The sequence below is a fragment of the Charadrius vociferus genome, unplaced genomic scaffold (genome assembly GCF_000708025.1).
Source record: "Charadrius vociferus isolate BGI_N301 unplaced genomic scaffold, ASM70802v2 scaffold16, whole genome shotgun sequence".
NCBI classification, from domain to species: Eukaryota; Metazoa; Chordata; class Aves; order Charadriiformes; family Charadriidae; genus Charadrius; species Charadrius vociferus.
Genome location: NW_009649167.1, coordinates 1,455,179 through 1,481,544, shown reverse-complemented (window position 1 = coordinate 1,481,544; position 26,366 = coordinate 1,455,179). Strand labels below are relative to the sequence as shown.

Genomic DNA, 26,366 nt, shown 5'->3' with positions numbered 1-26,366 from the left:
GTCTGAAAGCTAACTGAACTGCTGGGCTAAAAGCATTGGCATCAGTGGCATGAGTCCAGTTGGAGTCCAGTTACTATGGGAGGACCCCAGGGGTCAATACTGGGTCCAATCCTGTTCAGCTTCTTCATTAATAACCTGAATGATGAGACAGAGTGCACCTTCAGCAAGTTTACAGATGATAGGAGTGGTAGATACACCAGATAAGTGTGCAGTCATTCAGAGAGACCATAGCAGGTTGGAGAAACAGGCCTACAAGAATCTCATGAAGACCAACAAAGGGAAGTGCAAAGCCCTGCCCCTGAGGAGGAACTGCCCTAAGCACCAATATATGCTGTGTGCTGACCAGATGGGAATCAGCTTTGCAGAAAGGGACTTGGTGGTCTGGATGGACAGTAAATCGACCATGAGGCAGTAATTTGCCCTTGTGGCAAAGGGAGCCAACAGTATGCTGGGCTGCATGAGGAAAAGTATTGCCAGCTGTCTTGGTTTGAGGTAAGACAGAACCAATTTTCTTTTCAGTAATTTTACTTTTCAGTTAAGCCTCTTCTAACTGCACCTTCTGAAATTAACAGCACATTTTTCAGACAGTGTCTGCTTTTAGTGGATAACGTCTGATGTATATAGCTGATGCCCAGGCATGGTATGCAGAGAGGCTCTTGCTTATACTTATTGCTCTATCACCCAAGGGCAGCGAACTTTGTTATGTGCCCCGTTGGAAAGTTGGAAGTGGAAAAGCATAGAGGGGTCCCACCTGCAGGGAGGAGCGGACAGGACAGGTGAGCCAAAATTGACCAACAGGGTATTCCATCCCTGCTCAATATAAAAGCTGAGGGATCAAAGGGGTCAGGCTCTTTCTTCAATGGTTGGCATCTGAGAAGGACTCTGGTTTTAGTTATTACTTATGGTTCGGTTTAAGCCCCTATATAAAAAAGCCAATTATTTGCATTGGTCCTAATTTCCTTCTGAGGCTGGCATATTCAGTTTCTCTTACGTGTATTACATACACATTACATTTATACAGACACAATTTTGGCATTTTATCTCTACATAACTGACTTCTTTCTGTGGCTCATATGAAGCACTTGCAAAGTTCCACCTTGTTAGTCACAGAATTTTTATTTCCCACTCTTGATAAATACTATCCTTTTACATATATTCCGTATTCTCAAGCCAAATACACCACCTAAAGTTGCCAATTATGAAACATAAATTCCGGCTGAGAAACAAATGACAGTATTACATTCCTGTATGCATGTTCAATCCCATAACTGCATTTGTTATTGTCCTTGACAGACTGAAAAATAAATAAAATATAGATCATACTAATAAACATAGCTACAGCAAACAGCTCGAAAAAATCTCCGTGGTAAAATAACTATAGCACTTAGCAGAAAATGGACACATGGAAAAGCATTATCCCACATGGTAATTTACAGGAAACGTATTATTTTTTTAATTCAGAATTGACCTAAATTGTTTTTAATCAGATATTTGTTCTATAAAAAATATGAATTGTTTTGGTTTTCCCAGTAAATGCACAGTAAGATTTTTATGTATTGATAGTACAAGTACTTTCCTGAGACCACATCCGCTGGTTCTTTCCTCAGCTGCCTACTAAAAACTCCTGCTCTTTAGACCGCCCCGAATGACTAAAGAGTGAGAAATGTCACTTTTGGTGACCTCCCTCTTTATGCTACTCCTGTATTCCTGAGCTGATAAAACCTGTTAGATCTTCTTACATAATCTCCTCATCTGTCTGCACAGCTGATTGATACACAGTTTTTGAGACCATGAGAAAAGGTAAGCATACTAAATAGAAAATACACAAAGAATGAAGAAGTGCTGAAGATACCACCAGCATGTTGTGCCACAACAGAAGGTTCCTTATTTTCCTTTTTGCCTTTTCCTGCAGCTAAGACAACTATACTTGAGCAAATATATGATTAATTTCTGAAGTGAAAAAACTTCTTCTCTTGTTTAACCAATAGAATAAACATTTTTACTTTTATACCATAATTTCTAAGTATCAGATGGCTTTATTAAGGATGTAACTATTTCCAGTTTTATCACAAGAGCAAACCTAAGTATTTGTCTCTCCTGCAATTAATCTATTAGGAAATACAGCTTCTCTTTTTGGTAACAGGTGATAAAAAGCCATTTTTACATCCACAGACCTACTTTCTACTACCTAGAGCTAATGTGCAAACAGTGCTCTCTGAGTACAATGGATTTGTTTTACAGTACTGACATCAGCTGAGAATATTAAATACCAAATAGAAAATACGGCAACATTCTCAGTTTACAGGTCTAAGAAATAATGTATTTTAAAATTGGTGAAGAAACCACCACATTAGATTTTACAGTTTATCTACAAGGCACAATGGCTTGCATCCGTAGACTTATAAATTGCAAAACAAAAAGGATAGATGACTTTTTAGGAGTTTGCGTACAGTAATCAGCCATTAAAATCTACAAGTATTTGGGGGAAAAAAAGCATATCAGAAACTAAAAACAATGAGAAAGATTAACGGTTACTAGGAAGCCAAAACAAACCATAACTGCAGAATTATAAGTTACTTACCAATAGAGATAGGGTTTATCCTTATCTACATTGATATTGTTTAGTGGATCCATACGAAACCAGGTGTTAAGAGTAAACCCATTTTGATAAGGCCACTTAGCAATAGGAGGCAATGCAATTGCCTGGGGGGGGAGAAAACACAACAACAACAAAATAATAAGAAAACAGCAAGTCCAAAAATGGGTTTTTTGAGAACTATTGTTAAAGGGAATGCTTTTCTAACATCCCATCATTCTAGATCTGCAAATCTGATCTAACTTTCAAATATTATGAGAGAATATAAAACACCTTCAAATAGTGCTTTTGAATAAATGCATTAGTTTTCTACCTATCTTAAACTACTTTAATTTTTAACTACATAAATTCTACCAATAGAGGACATGAAATTAAATCTGTGAATGGGCGATATTAGGAAGAAAAAAAAAGATAAAAATTACTTCTGCAGAAATTAAACTATAAATTCAGCTTTCATTTGGTATTCATCTAATCAATAGACATAAACATTAAGATCAAATTAACCTCAGCAGAAAGTACAGTAGAGATGCAATGTTAAAACTATGGTATAAAAAAGTTTTTTCTCTGAGATTTAAGAGCATTGAAAGTTTTTTTTCCTACAAACAATAAGGTAAGAGACTGAAAAACTCAGTCCCATTCTCAGTTACATAAATTAGTATTAAGGCATGGCCTGAGAACAAATTTGAATTTTCAATATTTTATTTTTCTGGGCTGACACTGATGAAGAGGTTTCAGAGATTTTTTTATCCCTCGGCAGGGCCTTGAATACTTAATCTAACTTTGAAGTTACGTACACTTCAGGGAGGAAATCTGACAAGTTGAACTTCAGGTCACTTACTAAATAATTTTTTTGTATGATACCACTAAAAGACAAAATATTTTTTCCCCCTCAGTAGGATATGCACAAAATAAAGTAATTAAAAATTTTTAAGAAATTAAATGCTTGTAATAATTTAGAGATTACTGTAGTAGGCACTCATTACAATAAATTGTTTCTCCCTCCATTGGACAAAATATAAATCATCTTACACAAAAGTAGCTAAGGAATAATAGCCTTTAATACTCCTTCTTGCAATAAGTTGTATATGAAGGCAAAGCACGAGAAAATAGTTTTCTAAATAACTATAGCATGTTATTTCTAAGTGTATTAATTGATATCTTTCAGCTTCAGTAAGATAATTTAAGCTCTTACTACACTTGAAAATAATAAAGCCTAGTTAATTAGTCCTTGCACTGATGGTACTGTGTTCTTATTAAAGCCACCACTGATACTGACTGAGCACCGGCACAGGCAGCCCATAGAGTCTGTGGAATCTCCACCCTTGGAGATGCTCAAAAGCAATCTGAACATCATCCTGGGCAGCCTGCTCTCAGTGGCCCTGCTTTAGCACAGGGTGGTTGCCTGAGATGACCTCCAGAGGTCTCCCAACCTGAAAACTTCTATGATTCTGCTTGATACTTATTTCCAGAGTTGGAAATACTTTTTCAGGAGTGCTCAAATTTTGTACTGTCCTGATTCATATAGAAGGCTACAAAGAATTGTAGCAAACTCATTTATTTCTTAAAATGAGAACAGACATGAGTCTTCTGGCAACAGTCACAATAACCACACTAAGATTCTATGCCAATGTAGTCAAGTACGTAAAAATTGTACAGACTTCTCCTTATGTTTATATGCAAGGCAATTGCTGAAAAAGTTCTAAGAGCAGAGAATTAGAAAATTAAGAATAATAGGCAACTCAGTAAATTTTGTAATTAGATACAGCAATGTGCTCAGATTATATTAGTGTTTGACTAGACAAAACAAGTAACACCAGTTCTGCTACTAGCCTGCTACCAACTGCTCAGTACAAAACACTTCAAGGAACTCCTTTAGGATACCACTCCCGCCTCCTGAGAGGGAGTTCCCTGCCTGAAACAGGAAAATTGCTGCTTAATGACAAACAGAAACAACACCTGGGAATACTACCACCATGACAAGGTGTCCTCCTAATGGGGTGACTAATGTGCTACTTATAAGCCCGGTAGAGATGTAACAGTACTGGGAAGAGCCCTTCAGTTGGGACAGTGAAGCAAATGTCAGCAGATCAACAGACAAGGAGCATCCATCCAACTTTAAAGAGGACCAATCTGATATTTATCATGTCAGGTAAACATTATGCTGTTTTGCTGCCTGATGTCTCTGCCCGATGTCCACTGTGCATCACACCTGAAAACCTGAACTCAGTGCTAGTAAACTAGGTCCTATCCATTCTCTTTCTTCTAATGAAGTGCTGCATTGTTTTGGTAATTTTATAAGTAATTACCCTTGGTCCACTTCAGAGGACGACTCCTCTCTAGAATTTCATAGTGTCATCCAACATGCACTACTCAAGAAATGTAAACCTGAAACTCCTATTTCTTGATTTACAGGTGCAGTCAATGATGAGTGACATGTGAAACAAGATCCTAACCCAGAAAAGAGAAATAATTATAGAGTCATAGAATGGTTAGAGTTGGAAAGGACATTAAAGATCATTCTGTTCCAACCCCCCTGCCACGGGCAGGGACACCTCCTACCAGACCAGATTACTCAAAGCCCCATCCAACCTGGCCTTGAACACTTCCAGGGATGGGGCCTCCACAACTTCCCTGCCACAACCTATGCCAGTGTCTCACCACCCTCACACTAAAGAATTTATTCCTAATATCTAACCTAAATCTACCCTCTTTCAGGTTAAAACCATTACCTCTTGTCCTATCCCTACACTCCCTGACAAAGAGTCCCTCTCCACCTTTTGTGTATGCTCCCCTTAAGTACTGGAAGACTGCTACAGAGTCTCCCTGGAGCCTTTTCTTTTCTTTCTTTCAATGCCTATTGTTCATTTCAATCAAGAAACTTTATGCCCATGTAAAACTGTCAGTACTGAGAACTTAATTTTAAATATGATTTCCAAGAACTGATGCATCGTTTTGGACAGAGAGGAATATTTGAAATTCTTCCCCTGCAAAACTTTTTTTGAAGTTTTAATACAAAATTAAATTTAAGAGAGACACTTCATCAGCGTTTGCCTCTGAAGCCCACAAATGTCAAAGCAGTATGTGTCATTGTAGACATTCATATTCTGCAACAGCTGTCTTGCTGCTGCATGTACTTTTAGGAGAGGTTAACTGTGGTTTTAATTTGGCAGTAGCAAATGAAACTCTCTCTTTCAAAACTCAGTAATTAATTCCTTACACAATCTGTCCCGTGTCTTTTGCTGACACATCTGTTTGTGCAGCTGAATATCAAATCAGATCAGGGTAGTGATCTAGCCAAAAATAACCAGGTGAAAAACAGTGATTTTCAGCCAGTTTGTTTCCCTGATGCAATCTACCAAACCAACAGCTGTATTCACAAAGAAGAGGAGGCGGTGGTTTACGCTTGAAGAAAACTATCAATCAGTGCTATTGAGGAAATACAAGTAGAACAGCCCAAGAGAAGCTCCTACCATCCTTCATGCGCTGGCACGAAAAGACCGGGGTCCCAGGATTATTTGCCCTTAAAAGATTCCAAGTTCTACCATGAGCATGTACTATTCCATACCAGAACGGAATTGAACCTCAGATCTGGATTTCTCCTCTTTAAGAATTTGTATTTACTGCCCTGATAATTGTATTTATAAATCTGTACACAATACTTGAATGCATTTGTAGGTTTTTCTGAACGTACATGCAGTAAATGGAACAGAGAATGTTTAGAAAGCAATACAATTTCATCGTTGCAAGTTCTCTCAAAAAGTAAAGCCAAAAGAAGACTGCATTTAAATCACTGTTTTGAGGGAAAGGAAACAACTGATGGAGTTCAGACAAGAAGAAAAAGATATAATAAAAATTGTGACCAAGCTGTCACTGTAAACTGTGATGACACGCACAAGCTTATACCTATATTTCCCTCAAGCCTCTGATTTATATAATACCGATTACATTATTCAAATAAAATAATACCATTTTTGGGAATTTTCAGTTTTGACTTTTACGATAATTTCCTCAGATAAGAATTTGCTATTTTACATTCCAACTTCACAAGTGTAACTTCTTAATACTGCAACTACCTTGCAAACCTATGGAAGGCAAAGTCTACACTACTCAAGCACGTACTTCCCCTCTTGTTTCTTTCACAAGAATGAAAGGAAACACCGATAAGGAGCAATTTATTTGTTCCTCGAGTTGTAATATTTTGGTTGAAAACTTACTGCAGCACTACAGCCTGGGAAGTTGAAAAAGGTATCAGGCCCATGTCTCTGTGGCATCTGATTAAGGACTGATAATAGTTTAACCGCATGTCTTGGCTGTGAAAACAAGAACATTGCACAAAAGTCAATACAACCATTTTTGTACTCTCTAGGCTACAATGGAAATTGGACTGTTTTCAAACAACACAGCAAATTAACTCTAAAGTAGTTAGCAAAAATACTTCATAAATATACGTTCAATCAACATGAAAAAATTATTCAAGTTTATATGTCCCAGGAGACAATTTATGTTAACTTCAGGCTCTAATGGAATGACACTTAATGCTTTATCTGATGACAGCTTACCCAGATTCCATTTTCGCCTCGAAGCATGCTGAACAAAAGCTTCAACTCTTTGACAGTGATGCTGTAGCTGGCAAGAACCCCCAACATATCAACTAGAAGATCTTCAAAGGAAAATAAAGTTATTCTGAACTCTGAATTTCATTGTTTTGACAAAAAAGCTGAAAAAGTTAATACCTTTAAAAGTAAGCACATTCAGAAATTCTAAAAAAATCAAACTTAGTAGCCTTAAATATTTTACAAAAGATTTCATATTCTTATTGGTGTAGTTATTTTAAAAATAAATTTACATATGCAGTTTTAGATTTTGTGTCAGACTTTGAACAAAGTATATATTAAATTTATGAGGAATTAATTCTTCCCATTTCATAAGATTCACCATACATTATGAATTTCTTGCTTGCTCCTGTCTGTTACATACTTTTGGGATAAGGGTTTCTTCATTTCTCTGACATTATTGTTTTTAAAAAATTTCTGACCTAAAAGATGCTTGACATTATTCTTCAACATAAGCACATCACATTATACTGAGAATTTGTATGGTTCCCACAGTTTTGCTCCAGTGATAATGCTTCCAATTTTTAGCGGAATGAAAGGCCAGGAAAAACAAACACACACATCCCAAAACCCCTCAAAAAATCATAGTGAGAAACAATAAAAGACCACAATAAAAATAAGTGATCAAAACTGTTAACGAACTTATGTAACACAGCTTTCATTAAAAAATCTCAAAACCCATAAACATTTAAAGTAAAAGCATTACATAGCCTGCCTTTCAGAGAATACCAGCTTTAAAATTACTGCTAGTGCTGGGATCTTTATTTTAAAACACAGAATTTTATTTTAAGGATTTGTTAGCTTGTGGGATGCTGGACCTCACTTTATACTCTACACTTTCTTCTGGAATGAAATGCACTATTAAGAATAACTACTACTTCCTCTAGCAGGAGGAAAACCAATTTGCTTATCTTCACAGATGTGGCATAAGAAATTTAATTCAGAGATCAAGCAGTGAAGTACAGAGTTTCCAAAACAAAAAAGCTATGACAATAGCAACAATCAGAAAATTTCGCCCATAAAATTTGCAGAGGACATGAATAAGCTTACGTCTTATTTTCAGGACTACCTGCTCTCCTTGTTCATTAGTGAAAGGATGACTCTTATAGGTGCTGACAAAGAGTAGTCTCAAAAAGCATCCATCCTTTTCAAGGACATTTCACATTGATATTTTGTTTTAAAACAAATTTTCTCTCTGCAAATCCCTACGTATGTGTTTTTGAGTAAAACCATCAATATCTATTTAACCTGTTCCACCATGAAACCAACCTTTGGTCCTCAGTAAGCAAAAGACACATGCAAAGAAAGAAATATTATTTCATTTACAGGAGACATAGTAAGCTGTTCAGTGAGTGAAACTGCATGTCAGGAAAGGCAAAAGAAAAACATTGTAACCTGCAGACATTTTTATTATAACATCTGAATATATTCCTAATGTTCAAGTATGGACTTTTTCCCCACCCTCCATCGTTCTTTAAAGGAAGAGTTTATTTAATCTTCCCTTATATTTGTGACAGAATTTGTTAAGGGAAAGCAAAATAAAGCTAAGAAAACTAAAACCCCTTGTCTTTTGTGATGGTGAATTCTATGACTCAGCTCCTCCCCCAGTACCTACAAGCGCCTGCTCCCTTCGCTGTACAGTCTCCAGCCTGCAGTGTGAAGCTGGCAGTGATTGCACATATTGTACGTGATCAGAAGTTGAGAACAGTAACACACTGAAAACTCAGAAAGGGAAATCAGCACAAGTGAACACTAATCTTTGGCTGAGAATTCCCCATTTCTTATTCTGTAGTCTTAGGTTGCTTTCTAGATAAGCTACTTTCAAATTTTGGTTCCTTTACAGAGAAAAATTGTTGTGTAGAAGAAAAGTTGTTTAGTGAAATTAGAATATCAGTAAAAAAAAATCTTCTAAAATAGATGACAAAAGCATAAATTAATACACTCAAACACAGAAATGATCAGCAGATTTTTAAAATTACTGAACATGTGCTGCTTTGTTTCATTGTTATAGCCCTGTACTACCTCATGGCACAGAAAATTTCTTATTTCTACTGAAGATGTTGATAACCACAGGCATTAGAAATACATATTTATAAACAATGAATAAAACATTAATGGAGAGAAATAAATGTAAGCTCCCTAACAACATAACTCTGGGTAAAACAAAGACCTGCAAGATTGAAGCCCAGTATGTAACAAGTAAGCATAAAGCAAAGAACATCTGTGGAAGTCGAAGCACTTAATGCTAATTAAAAATATTGCTGTACACACCTCTAAAGAAGGTTTGTTTCTTGTTTAATATAACAAGACTTAAAAAGAACTATACTCCATTTCATAACTTCATTAATACTTAATAGAAATCTCATATAAAAGAGTCAATCCGCATCTGGTTTATAAATCCTAATAATCCACTCATCTATAAATGGACAAAGGTCACAAAACATACTACAATTGGATTTTTTGATGTTCAGTTCATTTTTTTTTAATATTAAATAAGATCACATATATAACTGGTATCTATGATCTCATTTCAGAAACAAGATTGTGTAAAATAATACTAAATCCAGAAGGAGAAAACAGGCATGGTTCCTCATTTTCAATGCATTTCTAAAATGCACTGAATGCAACAGATTTTATTTCTCTTAATGGCACCTTCTGACTACTTTCACACCAAGCAGCTTGTACGTGATCTATAAATTAACCAGAAAACTGGAAGGAATGTTTAATTCAGTCATTTAATATGAAAACACAATGGTAGAAGAGACTGCCTGTCTTCCAAGTAACAATAAGAATATATCAAAATGAATAGTATGGCATTAACTTTAAAAGACATATTAAACAGCATTGGAAATGCAGCTTCAGGAAAACTACCCTCATGCCACCTTAACCTTTTAATAAGACAGCCATGAAATTGTGAATTTTAACTCTGTTGGTGAAGTAAATTAATTTCTACAGGCTGACGATAGAGAATGTGATAATTTTGCAGTTCTTCTTTGGAACCAGTTGAAAGAGAAATGCTTATTAGCAGCCCATTAATGGCAAAGCAGTCAAAACCTAACAATTTTGCTTAAGAACTAGGAACTGTTTCAGTACTTAAGAATTCAGCTCCAGCAATTTTAGAACGATTACCTACAGCATCACAACAGAACTGCGGGAAATAAAAGAGGGCTCACGGGAGACATATCCACTCTGTATGAGTTCAGACTACTTTCTCATCTACCATTCAGACTTCTCTGAAGGTACTACAGGCACACTATCCCAAAGAGCTTCTCAGAGCAGATGATCTGCTTCATTACTCATCACCTGCAAACAGAGAACTCTAAAAAAGTGAATCCCTCAAGGAAGATCCTGTGCAGCTGTTAAAACAACAACAACAACAAGTATTTTAGTAATCTTTTCCCCTTAACCGTTGATAAAATGGCTGAGTATCCCCTGTCTTAGTACAACAAATTATCACAGTACGAAGATGACTTCTGGCAGATGTTGCTTCTGGAAAGCAAATTGGAATACAAGTGGCAATGATCCCGTCTGGATTGCAGTTGAGATTTTCAAGGTGATTAAGGCCGGATCTGCAAAATCTCAAGAAGTGAGATACTTAAAGTGCAGAGAAGCCTCATGAATCTGATAGTATTCCTCTAAACAGACAAGTTCTTCTCACTACAAAAGATTGGGTATGTGTTTATTTGCTGTTGTCTTACTTTCATAAAAGCAGAGGAGAGTGGCTTCAGACTTAGATTGGTCCTGAAATTGTTCTGTCAGAATACAAAAGGGACATTATGCCTGTCTTTTCTATTTAAACCTTATCTAGTTCTAATCACAGCATTTCACAAAGGAACAAGTGAGATGACCTAAAAACAACCAACCAACCAACTCCCGTAACAAATAAATAAAAAAAGCAGAAAACCTGTACCCTTTAGAGATGATAAAAGCCAATTGCAAAACATTGGGCTGATAGAGTACTGGCAACTGTTTTGGGAAGAAAGTGGTACTAACTTCCTAGGAGTAAGCACTAACACAGCTCTTGTTCAAAACATCCTCCCTGAATGTTAAAAACCATTTTGCCATAAATTCGCTTACTTTATTCTCTGGGTTTGGAAAGTTCATAGAAATATTTGGGGCAAAGCAGTTCTACAGTCATCTGGTGTCAATCATGACCTCAACATCTGCATAGCAAATAAGGCAACACAGATACTGCATTAGTTGTCACCAATTTTGTGATCAAGTGTCTACCATTGAACTAGTTATTGCATGACCATATTTACTACTTCTGACTTATTACCAATAGTGTTGCCGCTTATAAAAGGGTGGTGAAGTGCTTGCAGAAATCAAGACACAAAAGCAAAATGATGAATTTGGTTGCTTCCATGTCTTTGTCAGAAAAACTCTCAAAACTCCCACATTCTCATCTATTTACAGTTGTCAGAGAAAAAAACATACAAAGCATGATCCCTGCTCATAATATATAGAAGACTATTCAGATTCAACACAAGTTGCAGAGCTAAAAGGCCATCAGAATTCCAATTTTCAGTTTTGATCTTAAATATGTGCTCTCTTTGTCTGTGTAAGTCTACAGAAGAACAAATTTACTGATCTTTTTTTCTGCTGAAGGTCTCTTTCTGAAGTACTGTGTGACCACTCATGAAAAGATTAATGGAGTAGAGGCTCCATTAATTTTTTTATTAATGTACTACCCCTGGCTTATATTAATAGCTGTAAATTCAGAGTGATTTTTCAATTCCCAAGTGCTCCTGGAAGCCAGATCCTATACTTTTGATTTCTGACTTCTACAATTAGCTAAGCATTTTTAGAAATTTCTCTCTAATGAGGACATCATTACAGTTATATATGCTACATACAGAAGTACTATCTGGGGGAGCTCAAACTGGACAAATTTTATTGGTAATATTACTAATGTAAGTACATTATTTCCATGAGTGAAACCCTGAAAAACTTCAAGATAGAAACATTTGTCTTCATCAACTAATGTCTTATATTTAATGTGGAATAAAACAACATCTTTGCCCTTATGCTATTCTGACATATTTACAAGCCCTGCAAAACAAAACATACCTGGTGAAAAACACTGGTTTGTGAATATATTGATCTGTTATACTTCAGTCTGCATCTCACAGTACAATATTTAGCATAACACTTCTGGTTTTAGCATTTACACATATATTTCTAATCAACAAGGTGTTCGCTAAGACTTGCTTTGAAATACAGAATGTAGCTTTTTCAAATTCTTAATATTACAGACACCTTTGTATTGAAAAAAAGCCAAGGACAAAAGCATTGCTGAATAAACCAGTTTTCATGCTGCCGCTGTCCTCCTCTTGTTTCTGGTCTGAAATCCTTGCTGGATTGCTGTTCCACAAAGCCTGTATATGTGTCAGGAATCGGATCATAAACTAAAATCTTAGAGTTACGGAAGACAAACCTCTTCAGTCTTTCAATAACACCTCACAATTTAAGTATCCTACTGCCAGTCCCAAACTATATAAGTATTACGAGCTACTTTCACAATGAGTTGAAAGAAACTGCTTGGCTTAAGTTTCTCCCCAAGAAAAACAAGTAGATAAACAGTAATCATATGTAGCTCTCAGATGCCCTATTTAAAAGTGATAACCAAACCTGCTCTTAACCAAGCAATTCAAGATTACAATCTGTACCCTACTACTGAAAGGACACAGTATGGAATAACATAAACTCCTTCAAAATTACTCTGAAAACCTTAGCTGTGCAACAACTTCATCACTTATTTCCAGTAAATGAACAAAGTATGCTATTTTTTTAATGCTGTAAAAAATCATAGGGCATTAAAAACCACAACTATAAAAACTGAAGAGATACTATAAGGAGCACAGCTATGCATTATGAAATGGTTGTTTAATATAATCCAAATGTCAAGCATTCAAAGCTATGAACAATTTCTGATATGCTGTCAGATGTAGGTTATGTTTAAACACAATCATAACAATTCTAAGAAGTCTATGTGCGGTGCTTAATTATGTTCAAAATTGCTTTTTTTGTCACTAAGATATCATCTTCTCAGATGAACTAACAGTGTATCTACTCTTTTAAGCTGAGAATGTATTTTTGTAATTTTTCCAAAATTGATAAAAAAGTACTTCTGACCAGCAGTACTAACCAAAATATCACATTAAGTAAAAACCAAGACATCCCAAACCCTTCCATAATCACAAAATGTTGACAGTTCAAGAATGCAATAATTATTTTATCAGTTGGCAATTTATACCTGCAATCATGTCGTCCACAGTACTCATCTTCAGCAGTACCTGTTCAATTAAGCCCACTTCTGTGCTAGTCTGTAAATTACGGACACTTTTACGTAGAATTGCTGTGAACATACTCCAGATTTCTGCTTGGCACGTTACATCACAGTGCTCCAAAAGCTCTGACATGCACGTAATGCTCTCTGCATCCTGGATTATAAAGTTCATCTCTAGATCAAATTCGCCACCAACCAGCTACAAAAGAAAACAAGAACAGCATTACAAAGTGAAATACATCGTTTAGTGTCTTTCATATCTTCATTGTGACCAACACTGAGTATTTTTTGCATGATGAGAGAGGAAATTTTGACAGGGAAACTCACAGCTCTGATCTGGACAGTAGCAAATCAACAATCATGCTATGCAAAACATAGCTGGTAAAAAATATACGTATAATGAAATATTACCTTCAATTTTGACATAGTGCTGAATACAACACTTTCATAAAATAAAATCAAAAGATATTTGAAATATTCCTTCCTATAAAGTAACTGAAATGGTAGCCTGACCCAGAGAGATGTAGCACAGAAACTGCAGAACCTGAAAAGCTCAAAAGCAATTGAAGCTTTCCTACAGTTCTCTGAAGAAAAATTTACCTACTCTGAAATAAAAAAGACACTGAAAATAACTTAGCTATGTTTTCTCCTGATATAAACCAACATTTTTCCTTAGTTACTCGTTCGCAAGACCTTACTGCCCTTTCCATTGTACCACACAAATAGTCATGCAGTCATGCTCAGAAAAAGAATCAGTGATCTTCTCTGGACCACAACAGACACAGAAAACTTGCTTAATTATACCTCAGATCAGTTCACTGTGGGGCCAAGGAAACCTACTGCTGGTGTAAGGGAGAGACAGCATTGGGAGAGGAACAAGCACTCAGATGAAAAGCGATTTAACAGCAGCACTGATGAAATCACAGCCTGACTCCTATCTAGCCAGATACTTGCAAAATGCTACCCAATGTCCTGAGCTCCAATTAAATAGCACAACCACCAGGCACATTTCAAGGAGGGAGAGAAAAAAAAAAAAAAAAAGAATTAGCAATAATTTGCCAAAGATATAATCAAGACCAAGTATATCTTAAGGGATGGAACTCACGAATTTCAACTAGTCACTTGCATAACTTAAAAAAGATGATCTCAAAACACCTTACTGAACTGAATATAAAACTTAGTTTTAAAAAATAATCTCCTTTTAATGGCAAAAACATCTTTCAATTCTGAAGGAAACAAAGCCTGAGTCTCATGCATCCTATTTTATCCTAGTAATCTTGAAGAATTTTGAAATCACCCATGTTAAATTTCAATAGCTGCAAATATATTACCTTATTCAGAAAGGCAAAGAACAGAATAAATTAATTCTAAAATAATTTTAAGACATTCTTTTCCATTTGTTTCAGAAGTTATATAATTAAAATTACAGTAATATGTTTTAAATTAAAGATATTCAAAGAATTCATCTCTTATAAGTGCATAATTCCAACGGTCACTTTTAATAGAAGGCTATTTCATAGCCTATTTAAAAGCAGTTGGTATTGTCTTCAAATTAAACTCCAAACAAGAAGCAAACTGAAATACTACGCAAGTTTTTTTTTTGATGGTTAAACCAATCCAAATATTCAAAGTCTTCTTTCAGACCCAAACTTCAGACAGAATTAATACAGCTAAGAAAGGACTACCTTTGGTTTCTACCCTAAATCATAATTTTCATCCACTTACTAATTACTTTTTCTCTATCAATTAACTGCTTATAACCAATTTATAATTTTCTAACATAAAAGCTTCTAACATACTAAATATATAAACTGACTACCTCCTTACTTCTCCTGAGACATTTAATTACATTCAAATAAAACTATTATGCTAATTATGATTTGTATTTTAGCTTAGAACTTGTAACTGCAGATCATATATTTGCATATTTGGTAAACACATAATATGTACCAAGGGCAGGCAATAAAACTGTCAAAATTAGAAGCATGGTCATTCATTAGAATCATTAAATAATTTTACAGAGGAAAACACACTTTTCAAGAAAGCCAGGTGGAGTTTCTATTTCTGAAAACAGCAGTAACTGGTGCACACTTCACCCACAATCTGTGTGGGTTTTTTTTCAGATACCTCTCCACTTGGACGAGCCTGTCTGAGATTATGTTAAAAATGGATGGAGGTAAAACAGGCACCTGTACAAGACAGTCAATTAAACTCTCTTAGTTGCTTATCCTAAGGCCAAATGAAGCACCTTCTGGAAGTCTCTACATCTTTCCATTTCTTTCCATGCAGGAAATTGAGGATGAGAAGTCGTATTTGTGGAGCCTCTATCCTTGGATACACTCAAAAGCTGTCTGGACACTGACCTGTACAACCAGCTCCAGTCCGCCCCGCTTGTGCAAGAGGATTGGATCAAAGAACCTCCAGAGATCCCTTCCAACCTCAATAATTCTACGATAATATTTAGATATACAACTTTCAGATACCTAATTTAGATGAGATGAATCCCACCTTTTGTTTTTGACAAGAGATGGATCTAAAAACAAGGAAAAAACTAGTAATACCTCAGTTGGAATGCAGAGATTCAATACAGACTGATCCCTCTTTCCTCAAACACTATTAATTGTAAAATTCTTGCTAATGTAAATTAATAAACTATCACAGAATGGTTAAAACAGACTAAAATAATTCACAACAGACTAAAAGAATTCAAACTGCCTGTGCTTGCTAATGTAAATTTATATACCGACATGTAATATTTAAAACAGACTGAAATAGAGCTCATTGTATCATTCTGAAGTGATGGGACATTTCAGTACTATTAAAAACAAGCTGTCTTTAAATACAAATAAGCTCAGCGAATCTGCATAAAAAAATACACTGAATGGTAATAAGATTGATTTCATGGAGAATCTTCTACTGGGCTACAGACTACCCAGCAAGTACTACAATTTTTTCACTTATCCATTTGGCAGCAACAGATTTATAGTCCATCAGAGTGAGCGCTTATTTCACCAAAGAAAACATTAAGAAGTAACTGATTTGTCCTTAACTTCAGTTTAAGCATATTTCAGCCACTAATAATGATCATAATTACCATTAAAATAACTTCCTCAATAAAGGAAACAAATTAATGAGCTAATTAATGGTGATGGCAAAAATTTAAGAACGTGGGGGAGGGTTACTTTTTTAAAGTATTCATCCTAAAAATCAGCATAGATCAAAAATATTAGCAGTCACGGTAAAAAGAAGTCTAAGAAGACAAGGAAAATCCAAAGAAAAATGAAGTGAGTACAGAGAAATAAATTACCATGGTTAAATTGTGTTCAAGAGTAATACAAAGCAACCACCTCTGCTTTAAAATGTGAAAAATAAAATATAATTCAGCCAAGAAAAGAAGTAGAATTTTCACTATATAAAAAAAAGCTTTGTCTAACAACATTTCTACTCATGTATTTCCCAAGAAAAAGACACTCGGTAAAGAGGAATAACCAGCATTCACAACAGGAAGGTTATCAGTGGAGAACCACAGCAATAATAAGCTGGTAACAAGTGCAGATACTAATGCAAGGACAAAGTTTGCTGGAGCCAAAAATCATTACATGTAGTTAAAAAACACCAACTACTGAGAGCTGCAAAGATTTTTCTGATATCAAGTGGTCAGGCAACAACATGTAAGAAGGGTTCAACGTTAGAAAATGCAAAGTAATACCACATTATTATAGTTTTACCCATATGCACAAAATGACAGGCTCTCAAATCTGCTATTATCAGCCAGAAAAGAGATCTTGGAGTCTCCGTAGGTACTACTTTAAATAACTACGCCACATTAAAAACTGTCAGTAGGCATCTAAAAATTCATAATGAACTTGCAACTTTATAACTATATCCAATTCTGGATGCAGTACCACAGACAAAAAAGTTAAATCATACTGCCATAAAATAACTTATTTTTAATATAACATGTGGAAGAGTTCTATAGTAAGAGAAATTTCAGCTAGGGTACAATATGAACACTAAGACAGCAATCCTTACAGGAGCCGGTATACCATACCATAAATCAGCGCTGTTTCCATATCACAGATCTCAAATACAATCTTTTTTCTTATGTCAAACACTCAGTCTTAATTTGCATTCTTCAAGTGAACATTTAATATTCAGTAAAGAACGTGCATTCACTGTGATTAAGTATCTGGAATTATCGCTTGTACTTTGTCAAGCTCATGTATCACTTTTTAACTATTCTGCATCTTTCACAGCACCGCTGTAAGAAATAAAGCAGCAAGCTAACGTTTGGATTATGGTTCCAAGTCAGATGAATACGGCCAACAAACATAACTCCTTCTGAAGAAGTACTGAACTGGCAGTTACAAGCAAATTCAGCTATCTTCCCTATCCTGTGGTTGTTTACAATGACAGGTTGACACTCCTTCCAAATTGCTCCAAGAACCTATCTTAACCTACACCACCACCATCAAAAGCAGCTGCACTACTCAGAATCTCCTTTGGTTTTTTGTTTTTTTTTCAATGCTGTGGCTATTCCTCAGTAAGCTTCTGCCATTCATTATGCTATGCAATAAAAGTGTTTCTTCCTCAGCTGTCACATCTAGGCAGAATTAGGCTGGTCTTTTATGTCCCTTTTGGTCTCGAACGGAGATTAAATACACCCCAAAACAGAGAAGTTGTCTACATATGCCTGATACTATGTTCAGATCAATTGCTGAAATGGAGTAAAATAAGGGCTGCTGAACATCTGGAATTAAGTTGTTTACTTGTGAAAATCAGAATTCTTCAGAATCAGATTATCAAGTTCTGAAGAATGGACTGGAAGAAAGAATAGAATAGAATAGAATAGAATAGAATAGAATAGAATAGAGTTCAGTTGGAAGGGACCTGCAAAGAAGATCTAGTCTAACTGCCTGACCAGTTCAGGGCTGGCCAAAAAATTAAGTATATGATTAATGGCATTGTCCAAATGCCTCTGAAACACTGACAGGCTTGAGGCATCAACCACCTCCCTAAGAAGCCTGTTCCATTGTTTGACCACCCTCTTGGTCAACAAATGCTTCCTAATGTCAAGTCTGAACCTCCTTTGATGCAGCTTTGAACCGTTATCATGCATCCTGTCACTGGATACCAGGGAGAAGAGATCAGCAGCTCCCTCTCCACTTCCCTTCCTCAAGAACCTGTAGAGGGCAATGAGGTCTCTCTCAGTCTTCTTTTCTCCAACAATAGATGACTTTTTAACTTGAAAATCCATCAAATGAACATAGAAGGAAAGGAAAGATGGCAGTCAATCTTAGAAGAAATAAACAAATGGAACATCAGAATGATAATGCTACTGAATGGCAAAAAATTCAAAGAAAGCAGAGGTCAGAACTTATTCTAGGAGTATTTTATATAAAAAAACCCTTGAAGACATGAAGATATTTCAACACAATTTTATCTGTGATTAAAAAAAACACCAAACAACTGCCAAGCATAAGGATCTTAAGCAGTGCGTGAGATGTAAAAAACTTGGTATTTTTTTGGTTAAATGAAAAACTTAAGTGCATTCTGCCGAAGAAAGAATGACACAACAATAAACAGTAGCAACAATAAAATGTGAAAATCTGAACTACAGGGACGTGAAATAAAACGTTTCTCCTTGCAATTACTTTCATGTTAAATAGATAAAAGTATCAAAAAATCCTCAGAATAGCCTATTTTTCCATGTTGTGTACTCAGACTTTGGAAGAAGTTTCATGTTACCTGAACTGGACATCTCTGTTTACTTGCAATATTTTACACATATTTCTATCTACTCCTTGTCTGATTTGCAGTCTTAAGAACTACTAACCTGTACAACTGAAACTTACTTTTAATGGTTGAGAATACATTTTTTCAGCAGAGTTTTTGGTTTCTTCTAATGTCATCTTAATTACAGAGATGCATACAAGGAGAAAAAGGTATTCTCTGTAACCACCTACTTCTTGTCTTGTACTTAATCTGTATACACTTTCTGGCAGGCAAAGATATTTTTTCAGTTTCACATTTATCCAGCATAAAGTGAAATTTGTACTTATCTACAACAAAACCAAAGTTCTTTATTGTACACCTTTTTTCCCCATTTACATTAACAGGATTGCACTTTACGTATTTGTCTTGATCAAAGAAAGTATATTAGAACTACTAAACCTCGAAATTTCCTGTTCATTGCTAGAAAGAAGCACTTCTTTCTAGTTTCCTTCAAGTTTGATTCCTATCTGCCTGTATTTCAACAAAAATCAAGAATATAAATTCTAGAATACTAGACAGACAGTACCACTGAAAAACTGAATTATCACAATGGTATAATTACTACAACTCTAACAACATCCAGGTCAGATTTGCACCAAGACTCTCCTTCCTTCCCTCTCAGAATTAACTAATGTCACACTTGCTCTACCTTTTCCAAAGCCAAGAATGAAAGAGGGCATAGCACAGTCAATATGACAACCATTCTCATCTGTTTTGGACTAGTTTGTGAGCACCACTTCAGGTTAAAATATATACATTACAATTAGAATAAACAATGTTGCCTTGTGAGTATAGGAGGTAAGCAGCTTGGAAACTGCTTATTTATTAAGTTATTTGTTTATTATTTATTTATTATTATATGAAAGAGGTGGAAAAAAACAGCTGGGATAGGAGTGAGAATCTCTTAAAATTGCAAATCAATTAGTTGTTTTAAAGAGAAAATTAGTAAACTGTTTACCCTTGATAATAAAGGCCATCACATAGCATTCAAGAATAATTCCTGTTCAAACTGGAACATCTTTTCTACAAAACAACATTGAATTGATTTCATGATCACCAGTGAGAGCTTAAAATACGTAGAATCAGACTGCTACTGCTTCTTTCATAAAGATAGGGCTGCAATTCAAGCATTAAAACACAGTAATCTGACAAAAGTGGTGGTGGACCCAGGCAGAAAAAAAAACAAGTTACTATTCTCTGGTCATTAACTAAACCATTAAATTCCTAAACAATTAATTCAGGCTTTCAGGAAGATTCTTCTTCGGCTGCACAAATGAAGGTTTCTTCAGGTAAAACTGTTTAGAATGCTAAATGAACTAGATGATCTTTAAGGTCCCTTCCAACCTAAACCATTCTATGATTCTACGAAACAAATTAAACTTTTTGGTGACCAGTATGTGTGCTGATCACATCTAGTCTTTAACCTAAATATATCAATATGACTACAGAGGAAAACACAAGTTACAAAACCTTTAAGTGGATATTTTCCATATGGCACATATAGGGTTTTTTTTGTTTGTGGTGATTGTTTGGGTTTTTTTTTAAATGTTTAATTGTTGAATAGAGCTCTTTAGAGATCCAGATTACAGGTATGTATATCTGGGGTAATTTTCAAAATTCTCTTTAACATCAATGGAAAGTAAAAGGTGCTTCTGGGAAGTGATTCATCTCACTGGTTTTAGATGCAATATTACGATGAAATAAATCTTTCCCTGGGAATGTAATACTTTTCACTGACTATAAAAGGACAACTAGTTCAGACAGGCACATCTAAAGTTATGTCAGATTAATCTTACCCAGTGTGCTCACAGTATGGTTTATAACCGAACGACAGCACTAAAAAGACTGATTCTCATGGCAATCACTGCAACAGAATGTAATTCTCCACATTACCGTACCATTTTTAAAGGAGCTTTCATTCATTTTAGCTTCAAAAACATTTTTATCCTGACTAATGTACAGTATGCACACAGCAGTGGGCCACTAAGTGAATGGTACTTAATAAGTTTATTGACAATTTTAAAGTATTTCTAGAAAAGAAAATAATTTAAATGTCCTTTATACCCGCTGAGAAAATATGAATGAATTAACACATTCAGCTTCATTTTTGGTACTTTCAAGCATGAGCTTGTTATTATGCAAGTTTAAAGATATTTCAGTGAAAGATTTACCTTTAATTTCTTATATTTTCTTCTTGTCCTGTACGTTTGTGTACTGCCTCTGGCTGGGATGGAGTTAATCTTCCTCATGGCAGCCCATATGGTGCTGTGTTTTATAAAATCATAGAATCATTTCAGTTGGAAGAGACCTTTAAGATCACTGAGTCCAACCATCAACCTAGCACTAATAGGTTACCACTAAACCATGTTCCTCAGCTCTACATCTACATGTCTTTTAAACACCCCCAGGGATGGCAACTCAACCACTTCCCTGGGCAGCCTGTTCCAATTTTTAATAACCCTTTTGGTGAAGAAATTTTTCCTGATTTCCAATCTAAACCTCCTCTGGTGCAACTTGAGGCCATTTCCTCTTGTCCTATCGCTTCTTGCTAGCGAGAAGAGACTGACCCCCACCTCGCTACAGCCTCCTTTCAGGTATTTGTAGAGAGCGATAAGGTCTCCCCTCAGCCTCCTTTTCTCCAGGCTAAACAACCCCAAGTCCCTCAGCTGCTCCTCAAAAGACTTGTTCTCAAGACCTTTCACCAGCTTCGTTGCCCTCTGTGACTCAAACAGTGCTGATAACACACCAATGCTTTAACTACTGCTGAGCGGTGCTTACACAGTGCCAGGGGTGCCTGTTTCTCACCCTGCCCTCCCAGCGAGTAGGCTGCGGGTGGGCAACAGGTTGGGAGGGGACACAGCCAGGACAGCTGAACCCACTTGAGCAAAGGGCTATTCCATACTGTTATGCTCAGCAAGAAGACTCTGCGGTAGTCTTTCCAACCTAGGGGTTGTACAAAGACTGGCTGGGCATCAGCCTGCTCGGGGGAGGTGGGGAGTGATCACCTTTGCATCATTTGTTATCCCCCCACTTATCAAACCTCCTTTACCTCCAGCCATGAGTTTTTTCTTGCTTTTGCTCTTCTGATTCTCTTCCTCATTGCACTGCCCTAATACATGGCATGAACTTCAATCTTCGTGGGGTTTTCCAAAGAAAACAAGCACATTTTAGAATGCCCAATTATGGACAGTAACAGACACGAGGTATATGTCTGTCAAGACCCATTCCATCTAATCCTATGATTCCAGTACTCCCCAAGTCCCAGAAGAAACATTTGTTCATTTGATAAGCCCTGCAAAATAGCAGTTGTCAATACTTACCTAATGGTAATGATAATGCTTAAGTAATGGCAATGGCAACATGAAGTCACTTCAGCAAGCTGTCCCAAAGAAAAAACCTTAGAGAACTGTACTTAAGAAACAAAGGTTCCTGTGTATTTAAACTGAGCTACGCGTGTCTTTAGATATTGTTCCAGGCTGTCTTCATCGATTCTTAGAATCAAAATTATAAGCTGCTTTGATGCAAGACAGGATAAAAATTTTGTTATGCTGCTCAGCAAACCTGTCCCCTGTACTGAGCCTTGATGAATGTCTGATTTTTTTTTTTATCATGATGAGGTGCTGAAATTCTTTGGCTGAAACTTCATAGCAAAAAAATCCCCAAACCCTAACGGATGGAAATGACAGTCTATTATTTAGTTTAGAAAGAGCACAATGTCAAGGCATGGTTTGAACTATATTTGCTATAGGAAGAATGCTGTACAACTGCAGTACAAGTAGCACTGAGGCTTGGAGAGGAAAAAAAAAAACCTAAAAATACGAAGTGGGCTATTTGGTACAAAGTTCTCTATATATTCTTTACATAACTGTAAAGAACACTTGATTTTAGCGTAGGACAGAAATTAGCCTAGTAAAGTTCAAATGTTTGCCCTCATAAAAGTTTCATTAGCACAAGACTGTGATTCCTTGAAAGAAAAAGCCCTAACTCAGAAGGAATGCAAGAGGAAAGTTTTAAAGTGTGGCATGGGACAAATTTTACCCACTTAGGAGAGCTGGAAGAGCAATCCAGTCACTTCTGACAGAAAGGAAAACCGATAAAGGCATTTTACATACAAGTACTTAACCCAAAACACAAAACCAGAGTCATCCTCCCGATCTAGTGTTGCTGTGTCACCAGGAAGACTCTCTTCTCATTTATTATACCAGTCTCCAACAGACCTTTTTGGGCCGCAGCAGAATATAAGCTTTTAGTTCAAGATGTTGAACCTGAATACTGAAAGACTAAAAAACAGAACTTGCAGGTTTATTTTCAGGGAAGTAAAATCAAAACTATTCTCAAGCTTGGAACTAACAGCACCAACTTGTTTTCACTTTGTCTAGTTTAGTCCTTCTTATATATTCCTTCTGATCTAGACTTAATCAAACAGACATCAGCCTGTTAGATAAGGGGGCCTCCCTACCCCCAAAAAGAGAACAGCTAATGACCGTTTACTTTAATAGACAAACTCCAAGTAGCTTAGGTTTGCCACACCTGTGAAAGCAAAAATTCAAAATTGGTTTTTACAGGCTATGAAGATGCTAATAAATAAGCATAGCATAAGAAGCATGAAACATGGTATTACTAAATAGATATTCGTAGTTCATATTGCTTATAACACTTCGTAGACTATTCTTGGCTCTCTTCTTTCACAAACTTCACTTTAAGCTCAAGATACAGATGCAAGTACAATATAAACTCATGACAGATATAATAAAATTCTAATTTCCAGGCTTCAATAACCAATTATATTTTAAAACATGTTCTTTGGTGGTGCTTTGGGGTTGTGCTTTTTTTGTTTTTTTTTGCTTTAGCCTATCTTTTTTTGTTTCCAAGCCAGAAGAGAAGCAACAGAAATTGGAAAAACTGAGAGTTACCAAAGTCACAAACCAAATGTACTCTGAGAAAATAAATGGCTTTTGCAACTACTTTTGTAGCCTCTTCTAGCATCTTCTGCTAATACGAAGATGCACTTGCACCACTGTAGCTTGCACCAGAAAATCTAATATCTCACCAGCATCCCTTACTTATTTTTCAGCCATTTACCAATTTCTTTATGGTGGCTTAAAAAAGAAAAACAAAAAAACACCCACAAACTTTTTCAAGAGTCACAATATATACATGCTTTTTTTTTAAAAGTTGTTTGAATAATATATTAACTGTAAAGCAAAACTTGCAGAGGTGTAATAGTTATCAGAGAACACCATCAAAAAATTGATGATTTTGAAGACTAAGAAACATTAAGCTTTCAATAATTTCATTGTTTTTAATCTAATTTGTATTGTATAACTAACAGTATCACACAAAATGTGTGTGCAGATAGCAATGTCTGTTTTTAAAACAACACAATTGAAAAATCCTAGAACGCATACACTCCTGCTTCCCCAACTTCATGTACAGAAGTGAACAGAATGCATTTCCTATAATTACTAATAGATGATTTGAGTCAACAGAAGTCTCCAGTAAATCAAAACATTTGTTGTTTTATTTTCACGGATAACAACATTTGTTATTATTCAAATGTAATTGTGAAAGCATTTTTTTTTTTAACTCACAGATGCATTCTGTGACTAGAATAAATTGCAACAATACAGTAAATGGAATTTTAGTCTTGGAAAACAGTGGATTTTACTTCCGAATAGTCTGTGGGATGACTCCCAGGCACATCAAGTACACACAACTTAAAAGATCATAGAAGAAAAATGTGACAAAGGATGTTAACCATGAGGATTGTGGCGTATGTTGTACCTACACACTTTGGCTAAGATCATAAAAATAACCACACACCATCAGGTCAAAGATTTACCTAGCCCACTATCTTCTTCTAAAGAGACATCATATATTAACCCTTGGCCTGTAAATTCAAAATTAATAGAATCATAGAATACCCGGTTAGAAGGGACTTCAAGGAGGATCTGGTCCAACCTTTCTTGGCAAGAGCATGGTCTAGGTAAGATGGCTCAGCCCCCTGTCTAGCTGAATCTTCAGTGTCCAATGTTGGGGGATCCACAACTTCCCTGGGGAGATTATTCCAATGGCTGATCGCTCTCATTGTGAAAAAATTTCCTCTTGTGTCCAATTGGAATCTCCCCAGGAGTAATGGGTACCCATTAACCCTTGTCTTTTCCATGTGACTCCTTGTAAAAAGGGAGTCTCCATCTTCTTTATAGCCACCCTTTAAATACTGGAAGGTGGTGATAAGGTCTCCCCTAAGTCTCCTTTTCTCAAGGCTGAACAAACCCAATTCTTTCAGCCTTTCCTCATATGGCAGGCTTCCCAGCCCTTTGATTATCTTGGTGGCCCTTCTCTGGAATTGGTGTTTGGTAAGAAATGGAATTACTTACATTCATCTCAATAAACTTAAGGTATCTGTTACCCATTTTAAAATTAAATAATCTATTTTTAAAGTGTCCTACTGTCATGTCCACCTTTCTCTTAAATTTTGATTTTCTTTAGGGTCTTCAACTGCTTTTAACCAAAACATTTCCCCTTGTCACAAAGCAATCTAAGACTCTGAAAAGCCCAGAAAGTCTAAATCACACAGAATGAATCACAGAATGGTCAGGGTTGGAAGGGACCTCTAGAGATCATCTAGTCCAACACCCGTGCCAGAGCAGGGTCACCTAAAACAGGTTGCACAGGACAGCGTCCAGGTGGGTTTTGAATGTCTCCAGAGTGGGAGACTCCACAACCTCTCTGGGCAGCCTGTGCCAGTGCTCCACTACCCTCAAAGTAAAGAAGTTCCTTCTCATGTTAAGATGGAACTTCCTATGTTCAAGCTTGTGCCCATTACCCCTCGTCCTATCACTTGGCACCACTGAAAAAAAACTGTTCCCATCCCCCTGGCACCCTCCCTTTAAGTATTTGTAAGCATTAATAAGATCCCCCCTCAATCTTCTTTTCTCTAGACTAAAGAGACCCAAGTCCCTCAGCCTTTCCTCTTATGAGAGATGTTCTAATCCCCTAATTATCTTCATAGCCCTTTGCTGGACCCTCTCCAGCAGATCCCTGTCTTTCTTGAACTGGGGAGCCCAAAACTGGATACAGTACTCCAGAT

At 36.2% G+C, this 26,366-nt stretch overlaps 1 protein-coding gene across 1 annotated transcript in view; it reads right to left on the bottom strand.

Moving 5' to 3' along the window:
- Positions 1 to 26,366, bottom strand: part of NBEA (neurobeachin) — a 515,614-nt gene that overhangs the window by 421,174 nt on the left and 68,074 nt on the right. Inside the window, exons 2-5 of the mRNA XM_009888422.1 lie at positions 13,466 to 13,697; positions 7,156 to 7,256; positions 6,811 to 6,906; positions 2,582 to 2,703 (exon numbers count right to left, since the gene is read on the bottom strand). Of these exons, the coding sequence (XP_009886724.1) occupies positions 2,582 to 2,703; positions 6,811 to 6,906; positions 7,156 to 7,256; positions 13,466 to 13,697 (551 nt within the window). The remainder of the gene's footprint in view (positions 1 to 2,581; positions 2,704 to 6,810; positions 6,907 to 7,155; positions 7,257 to 13,465; positions 13,698 to 26,366) is intronic.